At 39.9% G+C, this 21627-nt stretch overlaps 1 protein-coding gene across 7 annotated transcripts in view; it reads right to left on the reverse strand.

Moving 5' to 3' along the window:
- The window catches only part of Ntng1 (netrin G1), a 359263-nt gene that overhangs the window by 93165 nt on the left and 244471 nt on the right, over positions 1 to 21627 (reverse strand). For all 7 annotated transcript variants that reach the window (XM_055618146.1, XM_055618143.1, XM_055618140.1 and 4 more), the window contains exon 4: positions 192 to 364. In XM_055618146.1, coding sequence (XP_055474121.1) covers positions 192 to 364 — 173 coding nt within the window. The remainder of the gene's footprint in view (positions 1 to 191; positions 365 to 21627) is intronic.

The raw sequence follows: 21627 nt of genomic DNA on the forward strand, positions 1-21627 counted from the left end.
ATGAGAAGCTTAGAGGCCTGAATCTAACAGGTGATCACAGTGCTAACACACGCTTCCAAGGGGTAAGATCAGGAATAAATCTTATGCTGCATTTTGTAAAAGAAAGAGGCAAATTCACAATTGCAAGTAGAACCAAGGAAGAATCGACGCGGCATGCACAGAACGTGTTGTAATGAAGCGAAGTTACTCACAGGTGTTCGCAGTGCCCTTGGGGATGGGGAGGTATGAGCCCGGGCTCCAGGGCCGGCCCTGATAATTCTTCTTGCACTTCCCACAGTCTGGACCTGTAGTGTTGTGCTCACATTCACATGTCAGTTTGCTGTTGTCATACACACACACAGTGGCATGCAGGTTGCACTTGCACCTAGGCGGAGGAGAGACAAAGGGTTCTCTGTCAGTCAAGTTGGTCTTAGCAGTCTAGGTATGGTGGGGGTCAGATGGGGACCATCATGTGTAGCCCTCGAAACCATGCAGCATTTTTGTGCTATGCAAAAGCAAGTGCTGAAAAAAAAAAAAAAAAAGGAGTCCTACAGCCTTAGCCATAAGGATCTCTTCAACAAAAGCCCTTTGGAGAAGGGGCTGTTGAGATGTAGCCATCTTCACTGTACATTCTGACGAAGGCCAATACTAGTCCATCCTATACGGGCCTGAAGCTCTCCTTGGACAGCTGTGCTCCTAAAGACTTTCCTCCAAAGCCATCCAAAATGTTGTTTCTGGCAGATGAATTATCTGTGATATCGAAAGCCTGACAACTTCATGGGTTTCTTTGGCTTTAAGCAAAGATGCTCTCTTTTTCATATCACTAAGGCAATTTTCATTTGTTGAAAAAACATGACAATCATTAAAACACCTTGCCACCCAGTATTTTTCTAAGGACTCCACAGTTTTTAATCAGGTTTTCTCATTCTGGGACTAAAAAACAAAATCACAGGAACTTTTTCCTCAAGTCCTCCCCCATAACCCTAGGGGAGGTAAGACAAAAATCTCCATACTTCTCATTGACAACATAAAGGGCAATCACAAGGTTGCTAAGAAACAGGCCAACTGACTCTCATAAGAGGTGCTTTGAATCCTAAAAAACACAAAACAAACCAGTGACTTGTGGCCACTAACTGACGTACTAGAGTTATGATATATTAGAAGCAAAAACGGAATGCACAGTTTCTCTAACCCATTCCTGGGTTCAAAGTTTTTGACTGAAATTGTGAAGGCTAACTTGCTATTTGTCAAGGCAGCAGGTAACAAACGGTCTCACATCCTTTTCAGGCCATATCCTATGCCCACACAGAGCAGAATGACCATGAATAAAGATATGTGCCCACACAGACAGAACCGGGGATAAAATACCAACATACGTCAGACTCTGAAACTGAAATGTCACCTGCGTGTAGGTGTGTTAAAGTGAAAATCTTCTGTGAACTAGGTAAGAATACCCAGACCCTAAGTTTCATAAAGACAAATACCGAGGTGTTTTGTGTATTCTTTTTTTTTTTTTTTTTTTTTTTGAGAAAAACGTCATGAACCAGAAAAAAATAACAGAATATTTTTTCCTAGGTGGGAAACAGACTTGCTTAACAACTGGTGCAATTTATACAATACCTGCATGGAACTGGCTATTTTCTTTTGAGGCAAATGGGCTCATATTCATGACAGGGGTGTAAAAGAATGGCTATGACTGTGACCTAGAGATCCTTAGCTCTCTTCTAAGAAGGTATAGCACTGACCAGTCAGTCAAATCCCTCTGGGAAGACCAAGCCACAGTTTCCTAATGGTTCTCTCATCATGAGTAATACTTTTAGCTATACTTCCTCCCCTGTGTACTTATTATTTATGATAAGATTGAATGGTCACATTAACATAACAGAAATCAAACTTAAATATCTAAATAGCAATTTGGAGATTGACGTTTTCATCATCTGCCTGCAAGGAAGGAGAAAAGTAATTCATTTAACCAGACAACGTTCAGTTGTGAACCAGGCCGGAGCACAATGTCTGATGTTCAGGAAGTTACGTGTGCTAGTGTATTTTATTAAAAGAGCTGCTTCTTTCCTGACATTAGCACCTTTATTTATGGATGTGTTTATACATAGGGAGGATGTTTGAAGCCCAAGTGAGAGGAGCACCAGCTCGTTCTGATTTAACATCCTACTGGTGTTAAAAATTTCAAATGAGGAAATGAACAATGTGACCCCAAAGAATATGCTTGTTTCGTGTTTGAAGACTGAGAATGCAAACAGTCAGTGTGAGCTGGATTATATATCTTGCAAGTTTTAATATGTGCATTCTCATAGCTGTTCTTTGAGGTCTGGGCAATTTCCATTGTAAAGACATTATATTAGCTGAGAAAGATAGTCTTTGAATAACAAAAGGAGGCAAAAGGAGAATAGATGAATTGCTGCTACTATTTTTTCTCAGATTTCTGGCAGCAAAAGATTCATTCGTACTTGTGTAAAAGCTTTTATTGAAGATTCAGCTGGCACATAAGCCTAATCTAAAACTTATATACATATACAGCATTACTTTTCTGATTAACTATATTACTTCCATGTGTTGACTTGTTTTATTGTTACTTAAAGTTGTTTGTATTTTTAAAAATTATTAACTTTTCTAACTTTTCTAACAGGTTTAGTGTGTCTGGCTTTATGTTGAGGTCTTTGATCCACTTGGACTTTAGTTTTGTGCAGGGTGATATATATGGGTCTATTTGCATTTTTCTACATGTAGACATCCTGTTAGACCAGCACCATTTGTTGAAAATGCCATCTTTTGTCCATTGTATGGTTTTGGCTTCTTTGTCAAAAAAATCAAGTATTCGCAGGTTGAGGGTTTATTTCTGGTCTTCTATTCGAGTCCATTGATCCATGGTACTGGCATAGAAACTGATCCACCATTCAGTTTCTCTGCCAGTACCATGCAGTTTTTATTACTATTGCTCTGTAGTACAGCTTGAAGTTAGGAATGGGGATACTTCCAGAAGTTCTTTTATTATATCAGATTGTTTTAGCAATTCTGGGGTTTTTGTTGTTTTTTTTTTTTTAATTTTCCATATGAAAGTGAGACTTGTTCTTTCAATATCTGTAAGAATTGTGTTGATATTATGATGGGAATTGCATTGAATCTGTAGATTGCTTTTGGCAGGATGGTCATTTTCATTATGTTAATCCTACCGGATCCATGAGCACGGGAGATCTTTCCATTTTCTGATATCTTCTGATATCAAAGAGCCTTGAACTCATTGGCACAGGAGATGACTTCCTGAACAGAACACCAACAGCACAGGCTCTAAGAGCAACAATCAATAAATGGGACCTCATGAAACTGAAAAGTTTCTGTAAAGCAAAGGACTATCATCAGAACAAAACGACAGCCTACAGATTGGGAAAAGGTCTTTACCAATCCTATATTATCTGACAGAGGGTTAATATCCAGAAGATATAAAGAACTCAAGAACTTAAACAGAAACAAATCAAGTAATCCAATTAAAAAATGGGGTACAGTTTTTTTTTTTCAAACAGGCCTTTCACTTGCTTGGTTAGAGTCACCCCAAGGTATTTTATGTTATTACTAGCTATTGTGAAGGGTGTTGTTTTCCTGATTTCTTTCTCAGCTCTTTTGTCTTTGGTATACAGAAGTGTTTCTGATATTTTTTTAGTTGATTTTGTATCCAGCCACTTTGCTGAAGGTGTTTATCAGCTGAAGGAGTTCTCTGGTTGATATTTTTTTTTGGGGGGGTTGCTCATGTATACTGTCATATCATCTGCAAACAGTGACACTTTGACCTCTTCCTTTCCAATTTGTATCCCTTTGATCTCCTTTAGTTATCTTATTGCTTTGGCTAGGACTTCAAGTACTATGTTGAAGAGATATGGAGAAAGTGGGCAGCCTTGCCTTATCCCTGATTTCAGTGGGATTGGTTTAAGTTTCTCTTCATTGAGTTTGATGCTGGCTATAGGATTGCTGTGTATTGCCTTTACTATGTTTAGGTATGTGCCTTGTATCCCTGATCTCTCCAAGACTTTAAACATGAATGGGTGTTGGACTTTGTCAAATGCTTTTTCAGCATCTAAGGAGATGATCATGTGGCTTTTCTCCTTCAGTTTGTTTATGTGGTGGATTACATTGATGGTTTTCCTTATGTTGAACCACCCTTGCATGCCTGGGATGAAGCCTACTTGGTCATGGTGGATGATATCTTTGATGTGTTCTTGGATTCTGTTTGCAAAGATTTTATTGAGTATTTTTGCATCAGTGAACTTGGAGAGGGGCATGAGAGTAGATGAGGGAGGGAGGGCAGGATTAGGAGGGGAAAAGGAAGGGGACTACAGCTGGGATACAAAGTGAATAAACTATAATTTATAAACAAATAAATTAATTAAAAAAATTAGCTCAATATATGATCCCTTATATTGTAAGGAAAGAGTCGTGTCTGCCTTGTGTCTGGCCTCCAGCTACTTTCTTGTCTTGTTAAGGGATTTTGTTGTGTGATAAAAACAACATGGCCAAAAACAACATCGGAGGAAAGGGTTTATTTCATCTTACAGCTTATAGTACATCATCCAGGGAACTTAAAGCAGAAAGTTAAGCAGGGAAAAACCCTGCAGGCAAGAACTGAAGCAGAAGCCACGGCAGATCACTACTTACTAGTTTTGTTCGCTTAACTTCTTCAGTTTGTTCTTTTATATGTTTTCAAACCACCTGCTCAGGATTGGCACCACCTACCATGAGTTAGGCCCTCCCACATCAATTGTTACTCAAGAAAACACCCCACATATTTGCCTACAAGCCAGTTTTATGGAGGAATTTTCTCAACTGGGATTCCATCTTTCCAGACAACACTAGCTATGTCAAGTTCACAAAACCAAACCAAAACAAAAAACTTAAGCAGGACACTCCTTCCCTCTTCTTCTTAATGTTCATATACTTGTATCTTCATTAACTCACCTCTTGCTCACTCCTCCCAAGGAGCAAGCTTCTCTTATTAGAACCATCCTTGTCTTCTTTAATGAAAATCCAATGGATAGTCTTGCTTGCCTTGACTCTGTCAGATGTGGTGACTGTGGCACAGTCATTTCACTAGCCAGCTATCCCTACTGTATGCCTAAACTCAATTTCAGAACCCTGTTCACTGTTTACCCTCTATACAGATGTCCAGGGTTCCAGCTTAAGAGCAGCAGCCTTGGACACCCTTGCTCAGCTATTTCCTTCATTTCTTCCATGGTCCCAAATTTTCTTGATGTGTAGACTTTTATGACCAATTTATCTTTCTCATCAACCATCCAATGAAAAAATATCTTGAAAATATAAATAAAAAAAACGTTAGGGGACTCAGACTGTCTTTGTCTGATAGGGGTCCAATGGAAGCCTCTTCTCCTATTGTCAGCAGTTAAGAATATGTGATGAATATTTTGAGCTCTGCATTTGTATCCTCATCACAGGTCTCTCCTTCTGGCTTCTGGTTTATTTACCAAAATGCCTTTTGTACATAAGTTTGAAAGGTCTCAAACCAAATTTCCTGGTTTTCCTTCCCTACATACATTCCTTCTTGAGTTTTCTGTCTCAAGAAGTATTATCTTGGTCAACTGGACATGTGACATCTCATTTTACCAAGAATGGTTCTTCCCTATGACTTTCACGTTCCACCTAACTGCTCACCACTCCATATCCCATCAAGTCCTCAGCTGTCTAATCCTTTAGAATCTCTTCATTCATAGTCTCAGCAGAAGGTTGTGCCCTTGGTAGTGGCTGTCACTGTATGTGTCCTTTACCACACCTTCTAAATAGAAGTGAATGCTGCAGTTATACTTCTCTTTGCCCAACCCCAAATACCAAGTTTCAATCAATCTCTTGCTCAAATACCTTTGGCTCATTCCAGGCTTAGAACTATTGTAAGATTTTGTGTTATTACCAGAATAGGGGATAAGCTCTGTGGTATGTCTTCAAATCCTGCTGCAATTTATCTTTTTTCTTTCCGAGTCTCATCGCTAAATCTCCTAACTCTATCCTTGTTTCATACCATATCTCTTTCATCTGGATAATTCTCCCCTTTATATGTGAACTTTGAAAGCTTAGAATCTGGTTTCTAGTTAATATTAAAAAAAAAAAAAAAACACACACACACACACACTATGTGCCAATCAACTAGCTAAATGCCTTTCCCACCCTGAAAAATGCTGATCTTCTGTGCATCTACATCAAGCCCATGATGTCTCTGCAATAAATACAGGATGCATTCTGGTTGCTTTTCTGCTGTTGCCCTCACTGAGAGGCAGCAGTTGTGTCAACCTATTTATTAAAACAAACAAACAAAAAAGCCAACCCCCCCCAAAAAAAAACCTCAGCACATACAGCAAGTTGTTTGACACATTATAGGACATGAAATGGCATTAGATGATTAAACAAACGACTAGAACATGAGGAAAATCCATGAAGGTAGAAACTTCATATGCATGTTATACAGTATATAGCGTAGCAATGGTTTGTTAGCAGAGTTAGTAGGCACTGAATCAAACACTCTATGATGTACGCTAAAAAACTTCCACATGCCTTGTTATTAGTTTCCAAAAACCTCATTCCTTATTTGGCAAAGAGAATTCTATCAAGTTGGTAAGATCTTATAGACCCAATTTAATTTTACTTTAAATTCTTGAGGATTTGTCAGATGACTAAAATTGAACCTGAGAGCTATTTTATAATGATCTTGAAAGATCTAGGAAAAGGAAACAGTTCAAGGGAGAGGAAAAACAGTATGGTGTAAAGTAATCATTGTGGATCCTGTGCCTTTTATCTTTAAGTCTTCATGCTGGGAAGGCAACCCTGGTTTAGCTAGAGCTTAGTCAAGTCTTGTTTTGACACTGAATAAATCTGATGACCCCGGGTAGATTTCCAGCTGTCCCTTTTAGTAGTCCTTGTGACAGTGAAGTGCTAGAGCTGACAGTGCATGCAGTGACACCAAGGCTCTAGCCTTTATCTGGAAGCAGCTCACTTTCCCTTTCCACAGCTCACCTTATTCTCATCACTCCCTTTCCAATCAGAAGCTAAACTCCTTTATTTAGAGCCCTTGCCAACCAGAGTGACTTTTTCTCTGAAGGTAAAATAAAAAATAAAAATAGAATTTAGTGTTGGGAGATTGCTCTCAATTCTTGATGTCATGACCTCTGGCCTTGTGATGGGTGGAGGGCAGATTTCTGATCCATTCCACTTGTCTCTGACAGATTCATTATTCATTTCCATGGTCATCCAGCTCCCACGTCTACTGTCACAGGCAGGAGAGGAACTGTATAGGCAGAGATCTAAGTCTTTGCCAAGAGTCAAATATCCTGGGCTCTGAAGAACTGAGCCTATTCCCTGATGCTGTTTACATACAGAGAACTCACATAATGGTGCTGCAGATAGAACTAATTGACTTGCATCTACCTTGAAGATCTATTTGTGTGCAAGTGACAAATACCAGACACTGTCAAATAAGAGCTTCTCTTTCAGACTTTTAGACAAAAATAAGCTCTATTCTGTGCTCCAAACTTAATGAACACCAGCGTGTTCTTGCTTTCAACCAGGTCTGTACTTCCTGGATTTTAGTGACCAGCTGTCATGAGTCAATTTAATCTTGCTTATAAAATCGCTCCAATGTTTAGTTCTGTGCCACCTGCCAGTAGGTATGAAAAACCCATGCAGTCTGCCCGTTTTTTCTTTATAACTTAATACGTCTATTCTGGCCCAGAACTTCCTGCCAGCCAGAGGTCCCTATAGTCTATTAGAAATGTTTCCAATATGAACACTGTGACAAGGGGAAACTTTCTATCTAAAAAGTAAAACAGAGAGAAGGGCCAGGTCCTGTCTTGCAGATTCTGGGTTGATCTCCATTTTCTCCTGGAAGGATTTATTATGAAGCAAATGGAGTTTAAGCTTCACAGAGATTTCTGACACGGTAAGACCCTGGCAATGTGGGGTTCTACACATTGTCGTACACTTTTGTATAATTTCCACATGTAAGACTTGATTTATTTGTAACTGAGCTTTCGTTTTTTGAACTCAGTCTCCCCTCCCCAAGAGCTATACAAAGATATGTTTCAGCCATTACCAGACTTGGCCTGTATCTGCCCTTCATTATAATTCCTACTTTGGATTACCCATTATTATATAAGTGGTTTTAGAAAATGTGTCAGCATTGATATTGGATCATTGTAAATATCTTTTAAAACAGATGCACAATTATATACAATGACTCTATCATGCTTTCTGCCCCTGCAGTACCATATCTCTTTTCCCCATTGAATTCCTGGCTCTCACCTCAATAGGCTGTTTCAAATGGGATTTGTAACAAAGGAACTTCCAGATTCCATGTTCTGGTGTTAGTATTTGAAAATGTAAATCCAAACGCTGACTTTGGCACCTACTTGCCATGAAGCCATAGGCGAATTGTTGGCAAATCTTGATTGCTACCTTTATGGGATTTAAAATCACCATGAAAAGAAACATTTGAGCATGTTTGGCGAGGGGGTTTCTAGACCGGAAGATCCACCCTAAATGTGGGTGGCAGTGTTCCATGGGCTGAAGCTCTTGTCTGACTGCAAAGGAAGAAAATAGCTGAGTGCCAGTGTTCCCTGCTATCTGCTTTCTGACTGTGGTTGGGATGTGACTAGCTGCCCCACACTCCAGTCACCATGCCTTTCCCACCGTGATGGAATGTACTTTCTAATCGTGACCCCAAATAAGCCTTCTTTCCAAGTTGCTTTCATTTGGTATTTTTGTCACAGAAAACAGAAAAATAACTAATACAGATGACTGACTTAGCAAATAAACAATGATACGGTGTTAGCGTGACTCGAGTATTCCTAAGCACGTGACTCTGCACTAAAGTTTTTTTGTAGATGTTGCAACAGTTTTCTACAACCCTTATAATCCCAAGAGTTTGGTATTAATAACCACAGGTGGTGCAATTGAATAGTACGGGGTTGTGAAAGCCTCAGACCAAGATGGAGCAGTAATTCTGAGCTTGGACAGCCTGCCTCCAGAGCCTTGCTCTTAATTCTGAGAGGGCTTCCTTCTTCAGAGCACGCTCCAGCTCCAGTTATTTCACCAGTAAATTACAGACAACAAGTGGATGTGCTTCGAAGCACTCTTGTAGAGACTAAACAAAACAATGCATGCCAGCTGTTCCTATCTAGCACAAAAGCCCTGATAAATATCTTTTAAATATTAAGATTTCTATAATTAGTGCATCCACTACAAATTAGGCTATCAATTCATTCTGCAGGTATTATGACACCATTGTATGAAGCAACCTTGAAAACCCTTCAGGTATTCAAAAAGAAGAGCATATAATATATTGAGTAGGGAAGAGTATACCTACATAGAACACAGACCATGAAATGGTAGTATTCATCTATTTAATCATGATGGAATTGTGGCTTAGGCTCATGGTCCCATATCGTGTCTATGTTACAGATGATGAATTCACTTTTAGCCACCAGAGAAACAACCTCTACTGTTCCAGGAATGTGGAAGAATAAAAGCTGCTGTGGTATCTTCCACAGGTCCTTGTGCTAAAGGCTCCTCATATTTGTGCTACTGGAAAGTAGAAGGATCAGGGGATGTGGGCAGGGTACAATGAGGAACTCTTTCTTTCAGATAGGCTCAACCGCAGTTATGGAAAAATAGGTCAAGCCTGGAGCACTGGTCTATCAACTGAAGGGAGCAAGAACGAAACAGCTGCTTTGTTGTACGAATGTTTGTCATAAGCCCATGTCAACCTATCTCTGCATGTGTAAGTGGTAAGTATTTAATAAACATGCAATATTGTAACTACTACCATCATCATCATCACCATCACCATCAGCATCATGAGAATCAATCATTTGTCTGGATAGATCATGATCCCTAGGGACCCCAATCGTTCTGGGATCTTCCTACCCATTTCTTCATTTAATAACAGGCCTAAGGGTGGCCTATCACTGGATGTACTTTTCCCAAATTATACAATATCTAAAGTGCAAGTAGAAAGTTGCTAATAATAAACTTTTTTAAATCAGCTGCATAATGAGTGGAACAGCAAATGACACTGGAACAATGGGTTTGTGTTTGGATCTCTGCACAGTAGAAGACAACAGGAGAGAAGGAATTGCCTCTGCAAGTCACAAGGGTGACTTTCTATCATCTTCTAAAAGGTTCTTCTGCCACAGGGGTTGTGAGTACTAATAAGGTCCCTGGCTAATGGCGACTCTCTTCTTCTGAGCTCTGTTCTTTAGAGAATAATTTTAACCAAATGATTCCCACAGACTTGCTTTAGAAGCACATGTAATGGCAGCTATAGTTTTCTTTGATGATGCAAAATAAAAATGAAGATCCAGATCAGTTGATCAGTTCTTCATAGACATTGTAATCTTTTGACCTTTTAAAAACATATAAGGTTATTATCCAAAATATATAAAGAACTCAAGAAATTAGACACCAACAAACCATTTAAAAATGGGGTACAAAGCTAAGCAGAGAATTCTCAACAGAATATCAAATGGCAGAGAAACACTTAAAGAAATGGTCAACATCCTTATTCATCAGGGAAATGCAAATAAAAACAACTCTGAGATTCCATCTTCCACTGATCAGAATGGCTTATATAAAAAATTCAAGTGACAACACATGCTGGTGATGATGTGGAGAAAAGGGAACCTTCCTCCATTGCTGGTGGGAGTGCAAACTTGCACAAGTACTATGGAAATCAATCTAGCACATTCTCAAAAAATTGGGAATAACACTACCTCAAGATCCAGCTATACTACTCCTGGGTATATACCCAAAAGGTGCCCCACCTTTCAATAAAGATATTTGCTCAACTATGTTCATAACAGCTTTATTTGTAATAGCCAGAATCTCGAAACAACCTAGATGTCCCTCAATGGAGGAATGGATACAGAAACTGTGGCACATTTACACAATGGAATACTCAGTTATTGAAAACAAGGAAATCATGAAATATGTAGGCAAATGGATGGAACTAGAAAAGATCATGAGTGAGTGAGGTAACTCAGAAACAGACAAGAGAGACATTGTATATACTCCCTAATAAGCAGATATTAGCCATTTAGTATAGGATAAACATATTAAAATCTACAGACCTAAAGAAGCTAAACACTGAGGAGGACCCTAGTGAGGATGCTTAAATCTCATTCAGAATGAAAAACAGGAAAGACACCAGAAGCTGTGGAAGAGAGGAAACAGGATGGGAGCCTACTATAGAGGGTCTTCTGAAACCATCCACCCAACGGGATTGTAGCAGATGCTGAGCTTCAAGGCCAAACATTGGACAGAGAGCAGGGAGTCTTATGGAAGAGGAGGGTGGAGAGAGATGGACATGGTGTGGACAGGAGTTCTACAAGGAGACAAACGAAGCTAAAAATTTTGAGCCCCAGGAGTCCTGCAGAGATTGATGCACCAACCATAGACCATGCATGGAGAGGGCCTAGACCCCTGCTTAGATATGGCTGATTGGCAACTCAGTCTCCATGTGGACTCTGTGTGAGGGGAGCAGGGGCTGCCTCTATCATGGACTCAGTTGCCTACTCTTTGATCACTTGCCCCTTGCGATGTGGTCTTGCCAGGCCACAGAGGAAGAGGATCCAGGCAGTCCTGATGAGAATTGACAAGCTATGAGCAGATGGCAAAGGAGGAAATCTCCCCCTTTCAATGGACTAATGGGGAAGAAGGAGGGAAGGTGGGACTGGGAGAAATTGAAGGAGGAGTCTTCAATGGGGATATATAATGAGTAAATTGTAGAAAAAAATAAAATAATAATTATAAAAAAATGTATCACCCAAAAGAACAACACGTGATTCATGAAAAGATAAATAAGAATACAGAATGCTTGCCTGTACACAGATATGTGTTTAAGCCCCAGTTGCTGGAAATAAATAAATAAATCTCTGAAGATACAGTCTTAGAATTAATAGGCATGTTTCCAAAGCCATTAGGTCCAAGACCAATACATGAAATGCAATATTATGTCTATTGTGCCAAGACTAAACAGTTCCAAATATATATATATATATATATATATATACACACATATATATGTATATTGTTTTTTTATCTATGGTTATATATATGTATATTGTTATATATATAGTTATAACCATATATATATAGCTATTTTCTTGCCTCTAGAGTGACAGAACAAGAACCAATCTTTTCTGCATTTACTAAGTAAAATGAGTTAGCTACCTTGCATTCTAAAAGCCTTTTACAACTTTTGTTTAAGTCTTACTTGAGACCCTAAACTTGCTTACAGTGAATTATCTGATTACATGATTCACTAAGCTACTGGTTATTTTAAGTGATATTAAAAATAGCCCCCTTTCTTTTTATATTTCTAAGCTAGCTAGCAAGGGTAAAGTGCCATGACTGTAAAATTAAAAATAGGCGCTTACATATTTCAGATAATGCACTGTCTGAGACCGGTGCAGAGAAATGATGGTGTAGTATGACCTGTTACCAAACTCACGAACATCTAGCTAAAGGTTATTCCAAAGGAAAAAGAGAACAAAAGACGGGTCCTGCGGTCCAGTTCGACACCCTTCTCTGTTCTGAAGACTGGCAAGTAAAGAGCTTGTTAACTTAAAACTAAGCTACCCCCAAGCCAAGCTGTAATTAATAGATGACCCCTGATGCTGCTTGCTTTATTCACGGAGATGGTGTACCTAACAGTGAGTCTCCAGGCCCAGAGATACAGATTCCAGAATTCAAGCAGCTAGGCTTCACAAGAGGTGAGGCTGTGTTGTGCTAGGTGCTAGGACTCTGGAGAAAGAGGAGTATGAGCTCACGTTCTTGTTCTACTGTGAACCGGCTGGCTACCCATTGAGACTACTTATAACCGGGACACGGGTTTGTTATGAGGATCGCATTCAACAGTCTTAGCAGTTATAAGGAATTTTGGTGCATTCGGGGTGTTTCTACACATACATTTCCATTCCGCAGCTCATATTAATCAAGTCCTACATCAATTTCTGTTTTTCACATAATCACACGGAGAACACTTTCAGCTCTTCAATGTCTGTGCTTGTTCTCCCACAAAAAGGCTTACCTACGTGGTTATAGGAGAGTTAGATTACATGGAGCAGGCTAGATAAATAGCTCTATGAAAAGAAGTCTGAAAAGCCAGACCTGTGTACAAGAATAGCACCCACTTCTTCAGCCTCATTCTGTACTTTAGTTTTCGCTGGAAATTTGGAGAGGAAATTGAATTAGATTCCCATGGGTGGTATGGAAAATTGGGGGAAATAGGTTTCTTCTAATTCTTCCTTCCTGAGAAATAAGATAATATCCAGTAAAAAAAAAAAAAAAAAAAAAAAAAAAGTGTGCACCTGGCAGAGAGACTGTTTTTTATTCCCTATATTTGGTGGCCTAGTTTTATTAACTTCTAGAACAGATGAAGTTCTAAAGGCAAAAACAAGTAACCAAACAAAGGATAAAAGCAAAAAAACCAAACACAAAGAGAGGTACCAATAAGAACCTAATCCTACTTTGTGACTGATGACACAACTACAGCTCCAGGACCCTCATCCCACTTCATGACCAATGACTCAGATTGTGCCAGGTTTAGAAACAAAGACTGTACAGCAAAGAAACAAAACCCCTTGTGACAGAATTAAGAATAACAGCGAGCTATCAACTAGTCCAAGAGAAACGGCATCACCAAGGAAATCCAACTAGCTCGTGGCCACCGGGTTCCTCAATCCCACTGTAATCAGTCAGCCCATAACTCCCTCTCACAACTAAACATTCAGAAGAGGGATGTTTTAGTGCAAAGGAAAAATTTAACCAATTTAACATGGGTCCAAGTCAGACTTTAGATTCAAGTGAAATATGGCTAAAATCATGAAGAGGGATGAGGGTCTTGTTGCTGTCATTGGGGCATCAGTCACAAAGTAGGATCAGGTTCTTACTGATGCATTTTTTTTCCATCTCTTTTTTCATAATTTTTTTTTCAATTTTTTCTTTGTTCAAAAATTGAACTTGGGTTCAATTGGTAAGGCTGGCCAAGTCTGTTTGGGTAAGTCTACTTGAGTGCTACCACAGGCTCATATAAGACTTCTTTTTAGGACATGGGTATCAGAAAGGGGTTTATTCTTCTTGAAGAGACCATCAACAGCATACCTTCAAAAGGAATAGAGGGACAATGTTCCTTCCTTCTTTCTTTCCTTCCTTCCTTCCTTCCTTCCTTCCTTCCTTCCTTCCTTCCTTCCTTCCTTCCTTCCTTCTTTCTTTGTTAAAGAGGAGAGGTAAAAACTCTGTTCCTATGTATACTCATCCTTGATGAGCTATCATAGGCCCAATACAATAGAGACAATCGAGCTAGGACTGCAATTTGAACAACTATTTAAGAAAATAAAGACTGGAGGTGGCTGCTCATTACTTTAATCCCAAATTTCAGGAGGCAGAGCAGGCAGAACTCTGAGTTTATGGCCAGCCTGATCTTCAGAGCAAGTTCCAGGATATCCAGGGCTACAAGGACAAAACCTGCAAAAATAAAACCAGATTTTTCCTAATATAGGAAAAACATTCTAAAATCTGTACACCTAAAGAAGCTAAGCAAGAAGGAGGACCCTGGGTAATATGAACAATCCTTACTCAGAAAGGCAAACAGGAAGGAAAGCAGAATAAGAAGAAAACAGGAAACAGGACAGGAGCCTACCACAGAGGGCCTCTGAAAGACTCTACCCAGCAGGTATCAAAGCAGATTGCTGAGACTCATAACCAAACTTTGGGCAGAGTACAGGAAATCTTATGAAAGAAGGGGGAGATAGAAAGACCTGGAGGGGACAGGAGCTCCACAAGGAACCAAAAAATCTGGGCCCAGGGGTCTTTTCTGAAAGTGATACTCCAACCAGGGATCATGCATGGAGATAACCTAGAACCCCTGCTCAGACGTAGCCCATGGCAGCACAGTGTCCAAGTGGATACCACAGTAATGGGAACAGGAACTGTCTCAGACATGAACTCAGTGTCTGGCTCTTTGATCACCTCCCCCTGAGGGGAGGGCAGCCTTCTCAGGACACAGAGGAAGACAATGCAGCCAGTCCTGATGAGACCTGATAGGCTAGGGTCAGATGGAAGGGGAGGAGGACCTCCCCTGTCAGTGGACTTGGAGAGGGGCTTCGGAGGAGATGAGGGAGGGACAGTGGGGTTGGGAGGGAATGAGGGAAGGGGCTACAGCTGGGATACAAAATGAATAAACTGTAATTAATATAAAAAATCAAAAAGAAAAAGAAAAAAAAACAGCAAGCAAGCAAACAAAAATCAGCCCACTGCCAGTGAGAGTAAGTTTACATATCTATAATGAATTCAAATACTTCATTATTATAATTTGATATTTTGAAGTTTATTTTAAGGTATAGCTTTCTTGTAGGACTTTTAATAAATAATTGTGATTCTTATCCTATATTTCTTTGTTGGTACTCTATTTATATAGCACTTGCATGTGAAATGGGCCAGGACCAATCTACTGACTATGATGTTTAAAATTTATGCTGGAAGTACCATGTACTGACTTTTCTTGTGACAACTAATTTGAAATAAAAAATAACTGTCTGAAATTAACCAATAAAAATAATAAAGAAAAATAAAACCAAACCAAACCAACCAACCAACCAACCAACTAACCAACCAACCAAACAAACAGTTAAAAAAAAAAAAAGAAATACTTTATTTTTTAAGTTAACTTTACCAGGCACTTTGTTGTAACAATGAAAAGCTGATTAAAATAGTAGGCTATGCAAACCTTCTGGGAATGGTTTCTCTGAGGTGTGAATGCTTTATTCCAAGTTTGACAAATATCTCGCAAGAATTGTTTCACTGACTTCATCATATAGTAATATCTTAGCCATAATGTACATATAACCTATATGTAGGTCCTCAGCTCCTCCTTTGTAACAAAACTCTTGGCCCAACCCTTCTTATTATCATGGTAAATTTAGGTAGAAAATTCTACCTAGCTCCAGAGGTCAGCAGAAAAGCCAGGTTTACCCAATGAACCTGTTTTATTTCCCTGTGCAAAATATTTGTTCATGCATGAGTACATGCCCCAGTTTCTGTTGACACTGACCTTGGGGGTCCTTGCTGATGTCTTTGGACACTGTCCTTTTTCTTACACTGTTACTACATTTGTAGAAGGTGAACTTGGAAGTTCTAGAGGGCATTGAGAAATTCTAATAGACAGTAAAGCTAGAGGAGAGAGCAAACCAAGAGGCAGGCCCACTTACAGCTCAGTCTCCTGAGCTCCAGTCTGCCTGAACATAGCTCTGTCCTGGATTCCTGCTTGTGTGAATCAGAATGCTTCCTACTTATTTTGTTTAAACAACTACTAATTGTCTTTTTAAGAACCAAATGATTCTGACAAGTACAAGTAAGAACAACTTATATCATTTCTCTGTGTTCCTCCCAGCTCTAGGCAGAGGCAGCAAGGCTGGTTACACTATTTTGAAGCTCTGATTCTGGAGAGGACCATGATAGGAATCTGAAGAAAAGTGTGATGGACAACTAAATTGTTCTGTGAAGGATCTAGGGAATGGGGAAATGTGATCAGTAGGAGGTGGCCATTAGATGAGTCAGACCATTCCAAAGCTCTCCTTAGCCTGTTGTTCTGATGTTAGATGACACTTGGATTTCTTTTCTTTTGTCTTCTCCTCCTTTTCCTTTACCTTCTCTATTCATTTGCTTTGTGAAATGATATGATCCTTTAAGCGTATAGTTAGAAATGCTGTGTTTTGGAGTTGAGGGAGCCCTGCACTGGAGTTCACTCTTGATCGCTTTTAAAACATTTATCCTTAGGTCAGTGGCTATTGCTTCTCTGTAGCTAGACCCTCACCTGCACAACAGAGACAAACATGACTGTTCACATGGCTTAGGTGTCACATGCCACCACAAACAGCTTATAAGCAGGTGCTCAATAAATTGTAGTATCCACCATGTATCAGCAGGAGTTATTCTAAACATCTGTCAGACATTTACCATATATGAGACTGTGGTTGTATGATGCTCACAGAAAGGAGGGACCTACTGCTTCAATCGACGCACCCCAGTTTCTCACTTTTATTTTACACATAACTGAAGAATGAAAGAGCAGAACAAAAACAAAACAAAACAAAACAACCTGGTGCACATCAAACACCATATCTGCTGTTCAGGCCTAAACTTGCATCTCCTGAACAGGGGTTTCAATGATGTCTGGTGGGAAGTACTCTTAAACGTTTAGTGGAAGAAGTACCTAAATCCATTCCTTTACTGTGGAAATATGAAAATACAAGATGAGAGAAATAATTACAAGGAACCATCCAACTCTGTTATTTTAGTTTATCAGTTTGAAAGAACAATTTCCTAATGATCCTCCATTTCATAACTACAGCAGCCTTATCAAAAACAGTCAGGCAGGAATCATTGCTCCATCCTATAGGTAAGTAAACAGAAAAACAACACTAGAATAGCCCCAACCCCAAAACCTCAGGCCAAAAGAGTCTGCATGTTATGGAATACAAAGCCAGCCTCCATTGCCCATGGGGGCATGCTGCTTTCTGCATCACCAGGAGTCTCCCCTCCCCGTCTCTCCCATTAACTACCTTAAAGCAAGACAACTTTTTTCTTTCCTCCAAGAACATAAAAAAAGAGTTTATTTTCGTTCTGCTTTTAGTTGCTGAACATTTCTATTCTGGATTTGAAGGGTTATCAAAACCACTTAATGGAAGAGGAGAGAGATAAGGGATTATTTTTGCTTGGAAAAATAAAGTGTTCTGCAGAATCATGGTTTCTTTTCATTGTTGCTCTATCATTTGGATGTCTGTTTCCTTAGCTGCAAAACTGGTCAATTTCATAATCACAAAACACAGAACAATTATTCTCTTTGAATCATTTACAAACAGTATGTGCCATCTTTAGCATTTCCACCATTAACTTGATCTTCACTGTTCTTGTCATTATATTGGTTATGAGACGAACCATGTAATGCAGCACTAGAAAACATCAAGACTTCCAAAATCTTGACATGCCGAATTTTGAATAACACCTTTGCTTTCAGAGGGACAGTTTCCTAATACAAGAACTCTATACCTCCATCAACTCTAATACTTTTGTTGCCTGTACACTATATCTAACACCATGTCAAACTCTGTATCTTCATCAGCTCTAATACTTTTGTTGCTCATACACTGTAGGTCAGACACACTATTAAAATTTCAGGTGCTTGAACCAAATCTGAAGGATGCTATTGATCTCAGATTTCCAGATGTGAAAATAACTCATTTAAAACCAAGGCAGAAGGTTCTGGAAGTCCAAAAGAACCACAGTCTTTAGGAGTCTACTGACATCACCATACAAAGGAGGTGACCTGAGTTTTTCATAATAAAAGGCACATGATGGCCCCAGGGATAGTCACAATGCAGTCCTCGGCCATGAGGCTTGCCTTCACTTGAGGGCCCTCCAGAAGAGCAGCGTACAACAAAAGCAAATGGAAATTACTTCTCCTGCAGGACTGGAAATATCAAATGCAGAGCGCACTGTAGCCTTTTAATCCACGGGGTAGCAAAGTAAAGGTCAATTACCTCACTTAGAGAAATGAAAGGCATATAGTAAAAGTCAAATAGATACGGCTGTTAGATAATGTATTTCAAGCATGAAAATGAGGATTTTTTTCTATTGCGGGGTTATATTTAATGCCCTGGTAAACACAAGCGCTTTATGACAATGAGGGAAATGCAAGGCTGACAGGGAATCTGCCCCACAGAGTGGCCTCAGCTCGATGTGTGGGTTGGTGTGGTCATCATTGATTGGTGTCAGGACCCTGCCGGGAAGCAGGCAGACTAGCTGCAGAGCTATCAGACAGAGCCTGAGGAACAGGTGCTGCTGTGGGCTTCAAGCCATCAAGATACCCTCCGCAGTATCAGCCCAGTCTCTCTGTCTCTGGGTTGTCTGACCTGTGATCCTTGTCACTGGGCTTTACTTCTCTTCTGACACTATTTCTGTGTCTCTGACACTGGCCAAGCAGTCGCTCTGCACCCCGGCATGGCTGGATAAAGTTTAAAGAGCTTATGCACCCCGCCTCCAGTTGTGACTTTAGTCCAAGGTTGTTCCTCTATCCTTTCTACTCCAGAGTTAAATTTTCCCGTCAAACAGTATTAATGTGTGTTCTGTCTGGTTTCTGCAGCAGTGGATAATCGTATTTGGGTCATTAGGCCTTTTATTCTGATAGCCCCTGTAGGAAGCACTCTTTCCCTTCAAGCACTCACTTGTCTAAATCTCCTCCCTATCTGCCCTCTGGTTTTCACCTCATCAGGAACATTCTCCAACGTCACAGGCAATGTGATGGGCTTGGGTTGAAGTGTGTTTCTGCTGTTAATTAGTGTTAGTTTACCTGGAGAAGCATCTTGTGTTTCTCGGCTGCTCTATGAAAAGCACATTAGGCATTGTCTTCCATTTTCTTTGGCTGTTCCCACCCTTGTTTCCCACATCATAAGACTGCAAGAGCATTCACTTTCTGTTTGTATTTTCAAACTAGGCATAGACATTCAATGAGGATATCCACTTATTTAAGAATATATTTTAGTATTATTTAATGCTGTGAAATTCACTTTGTGGCTCTGTTGGACATATCACTGGTGGATCCGATGTGTGGGATAGAATTGATGACGTTTGTTTTAGAGATGATACTTTGGTGAGCTTCCCATCTGCGTGACAACACAAACAATGATTCCTTCTTCTCAGGAAGGCCCCACCTATGGAATAACCCAAAGGCAGATGAAATCTTTCTGTTTGCACTGGCAAGTTTTCTGGTTAGTCTGTTGGTTGGGGTGAGGGGAGGTGGGAGTGTTGCAGATTTCTGAGGAGTCTGAGTATTCCCAGCTGCCTATGAGAAATAAACACGCATTTTCCCTGAAGTACTTGCTCATAGGAAACCAGGAGAGCCTGTGACACAGCAAGAGTGTGACCACATTACCTCTTTCTTCTTGGGGAAAATGTTTAGAAGAGGTGTCAGGCTAAATTGGAGCTGTAAAGATGCCGTGATGGAGGAAAGGAAAGAGTTGAGGAGACCTTCGATTGGAAGAGAAGTTCTATTCACATAAGAATGTCTTGTCATACTCTGGATAAGAGGGCGAATAGCCCTCGCAGAAACACAATTTTCTCAGTCATCTTGATGCTGGCCACTAGGTGGGCTTTGGCAATATCACAGAGGTTTTATACATTATGTCTCTGTAGCTGCAGAATAAGGGAGCCATTGTGCAGGAAATGGTGGTGACTGGAAAGCTCCCCAGGTGGTTAGAGAGAAGATCCTCAGCACTGGTACTGGACAAAGCTTTCTGGGAAATTTGCATTGCATAGTAATACTCATCACTTATTTTCTGAGTAGTTCTTCAATGCCCCTCATATTTTCCACCAAGTGTTGTTCAATTTAGTGACTTATTTTTAGGGAGCTATGTGCTCCCTAAAATGGTGAGAGCAAGTCTCTGACTAGAAGCTTCATCGGCCCCTTGTAATACAGCAGAATGGGCGGGGAAGAGGTTCCACATTTCTCCAGTCCAGGCACTTCAGGATCCCCTGGCAGAGCTGTATGCTCAGTTCTCTGGACCTGCATGTTATTCTGATTGAGGACCTGCTAAACTTGAGTAAATGGGGCTGTGGGTATAATCATTTAAGGATAGGTAGGCATTTCTCTGATAGTTTGGGACAGGCAGACTCGTGATCATGAGGAAAGAATTGAGAATAATCTCTGCATGTGTTCAAGATGGACTCTGAGAAACAACAAGAGAGGATGGGAGGTGTCCAGGACAAAGAAAACCCAGAAATTATTTAGATTTCACTCTAGGTATTATGCCTGCAACCGCATTAAAAGTTCCCACGTAGGGATAAATGTTGTGGCACACACCCTTACTTTCAGTAAGTGGGAGACAGAAACAGGAAAATAGCTGTAAGTTCAAAGATAGTCTGGTCTACAGATTGAGCTCTAGGCCACCCAGGGATACACAGAAAGGCTCTGTTTAAAACAGAAAAGTCCCATGTAACATAAATTGAAAATCATAATAAAGACTTAAGGAAAACAAAACAAAACAAAACAGAATTCAAGGGAGATGAAAAATTCACTGGAAATAAACAAAATAAAATAGAAGTGAATTTATAGGTATTGCAATAGAAACCCTTTAAAATGAAATATATGGAGAAACGGGAAAAGCGTCAGTGAAATGCAAGCCAGCATCAAGTGACCCAGGATGCGTAGTAAGCCTGTAGGAACCCGGAGGGCAACAGGCAGAACATCTGGGGGAAATTTCCCAAAATATTCTAATTTTTATCGAGTACAAGAAATGTGATAAACTCCAAGTATTAGAAATGTGAAATGTGATTAGCTCTAAGTATAAAAAATTATCCAAGAACTTCATAAACAAATCACTACAAATCTGTGACAAACAACTCTCTAAATTCAAGAAGAAGAAGAAGAGGAGGAGGAGGAGGAGGAGGAAGAAGAAGAAAAAGAAGAAGAAGAGGAGGAGGAGGAGGAGGAAGAGGAGGAGGAGGAGGAGGAGGAAGAAGAAGAAGAAGAAGAAGAAGAAGAAGAAGAAGAAGAAGAAGAAGAAGAAGAAGAAGAAGAAGAAGAAGAAG

This window comes from Psammomys obesus, unplaced genomic scaffold (genome assembly GCF_907164565.1).
Source record: "Psammomys obesus unplaced genomic scaffold, mPsaObe1.curated_primary_1811, whole genome shotgun sequence".
Taxonomy (NCBI): Eukaryota; Metazoa; Chordata; class Mammalia; order Rodentia; family Muridae; genus Psammomys; species Psammomys obesus.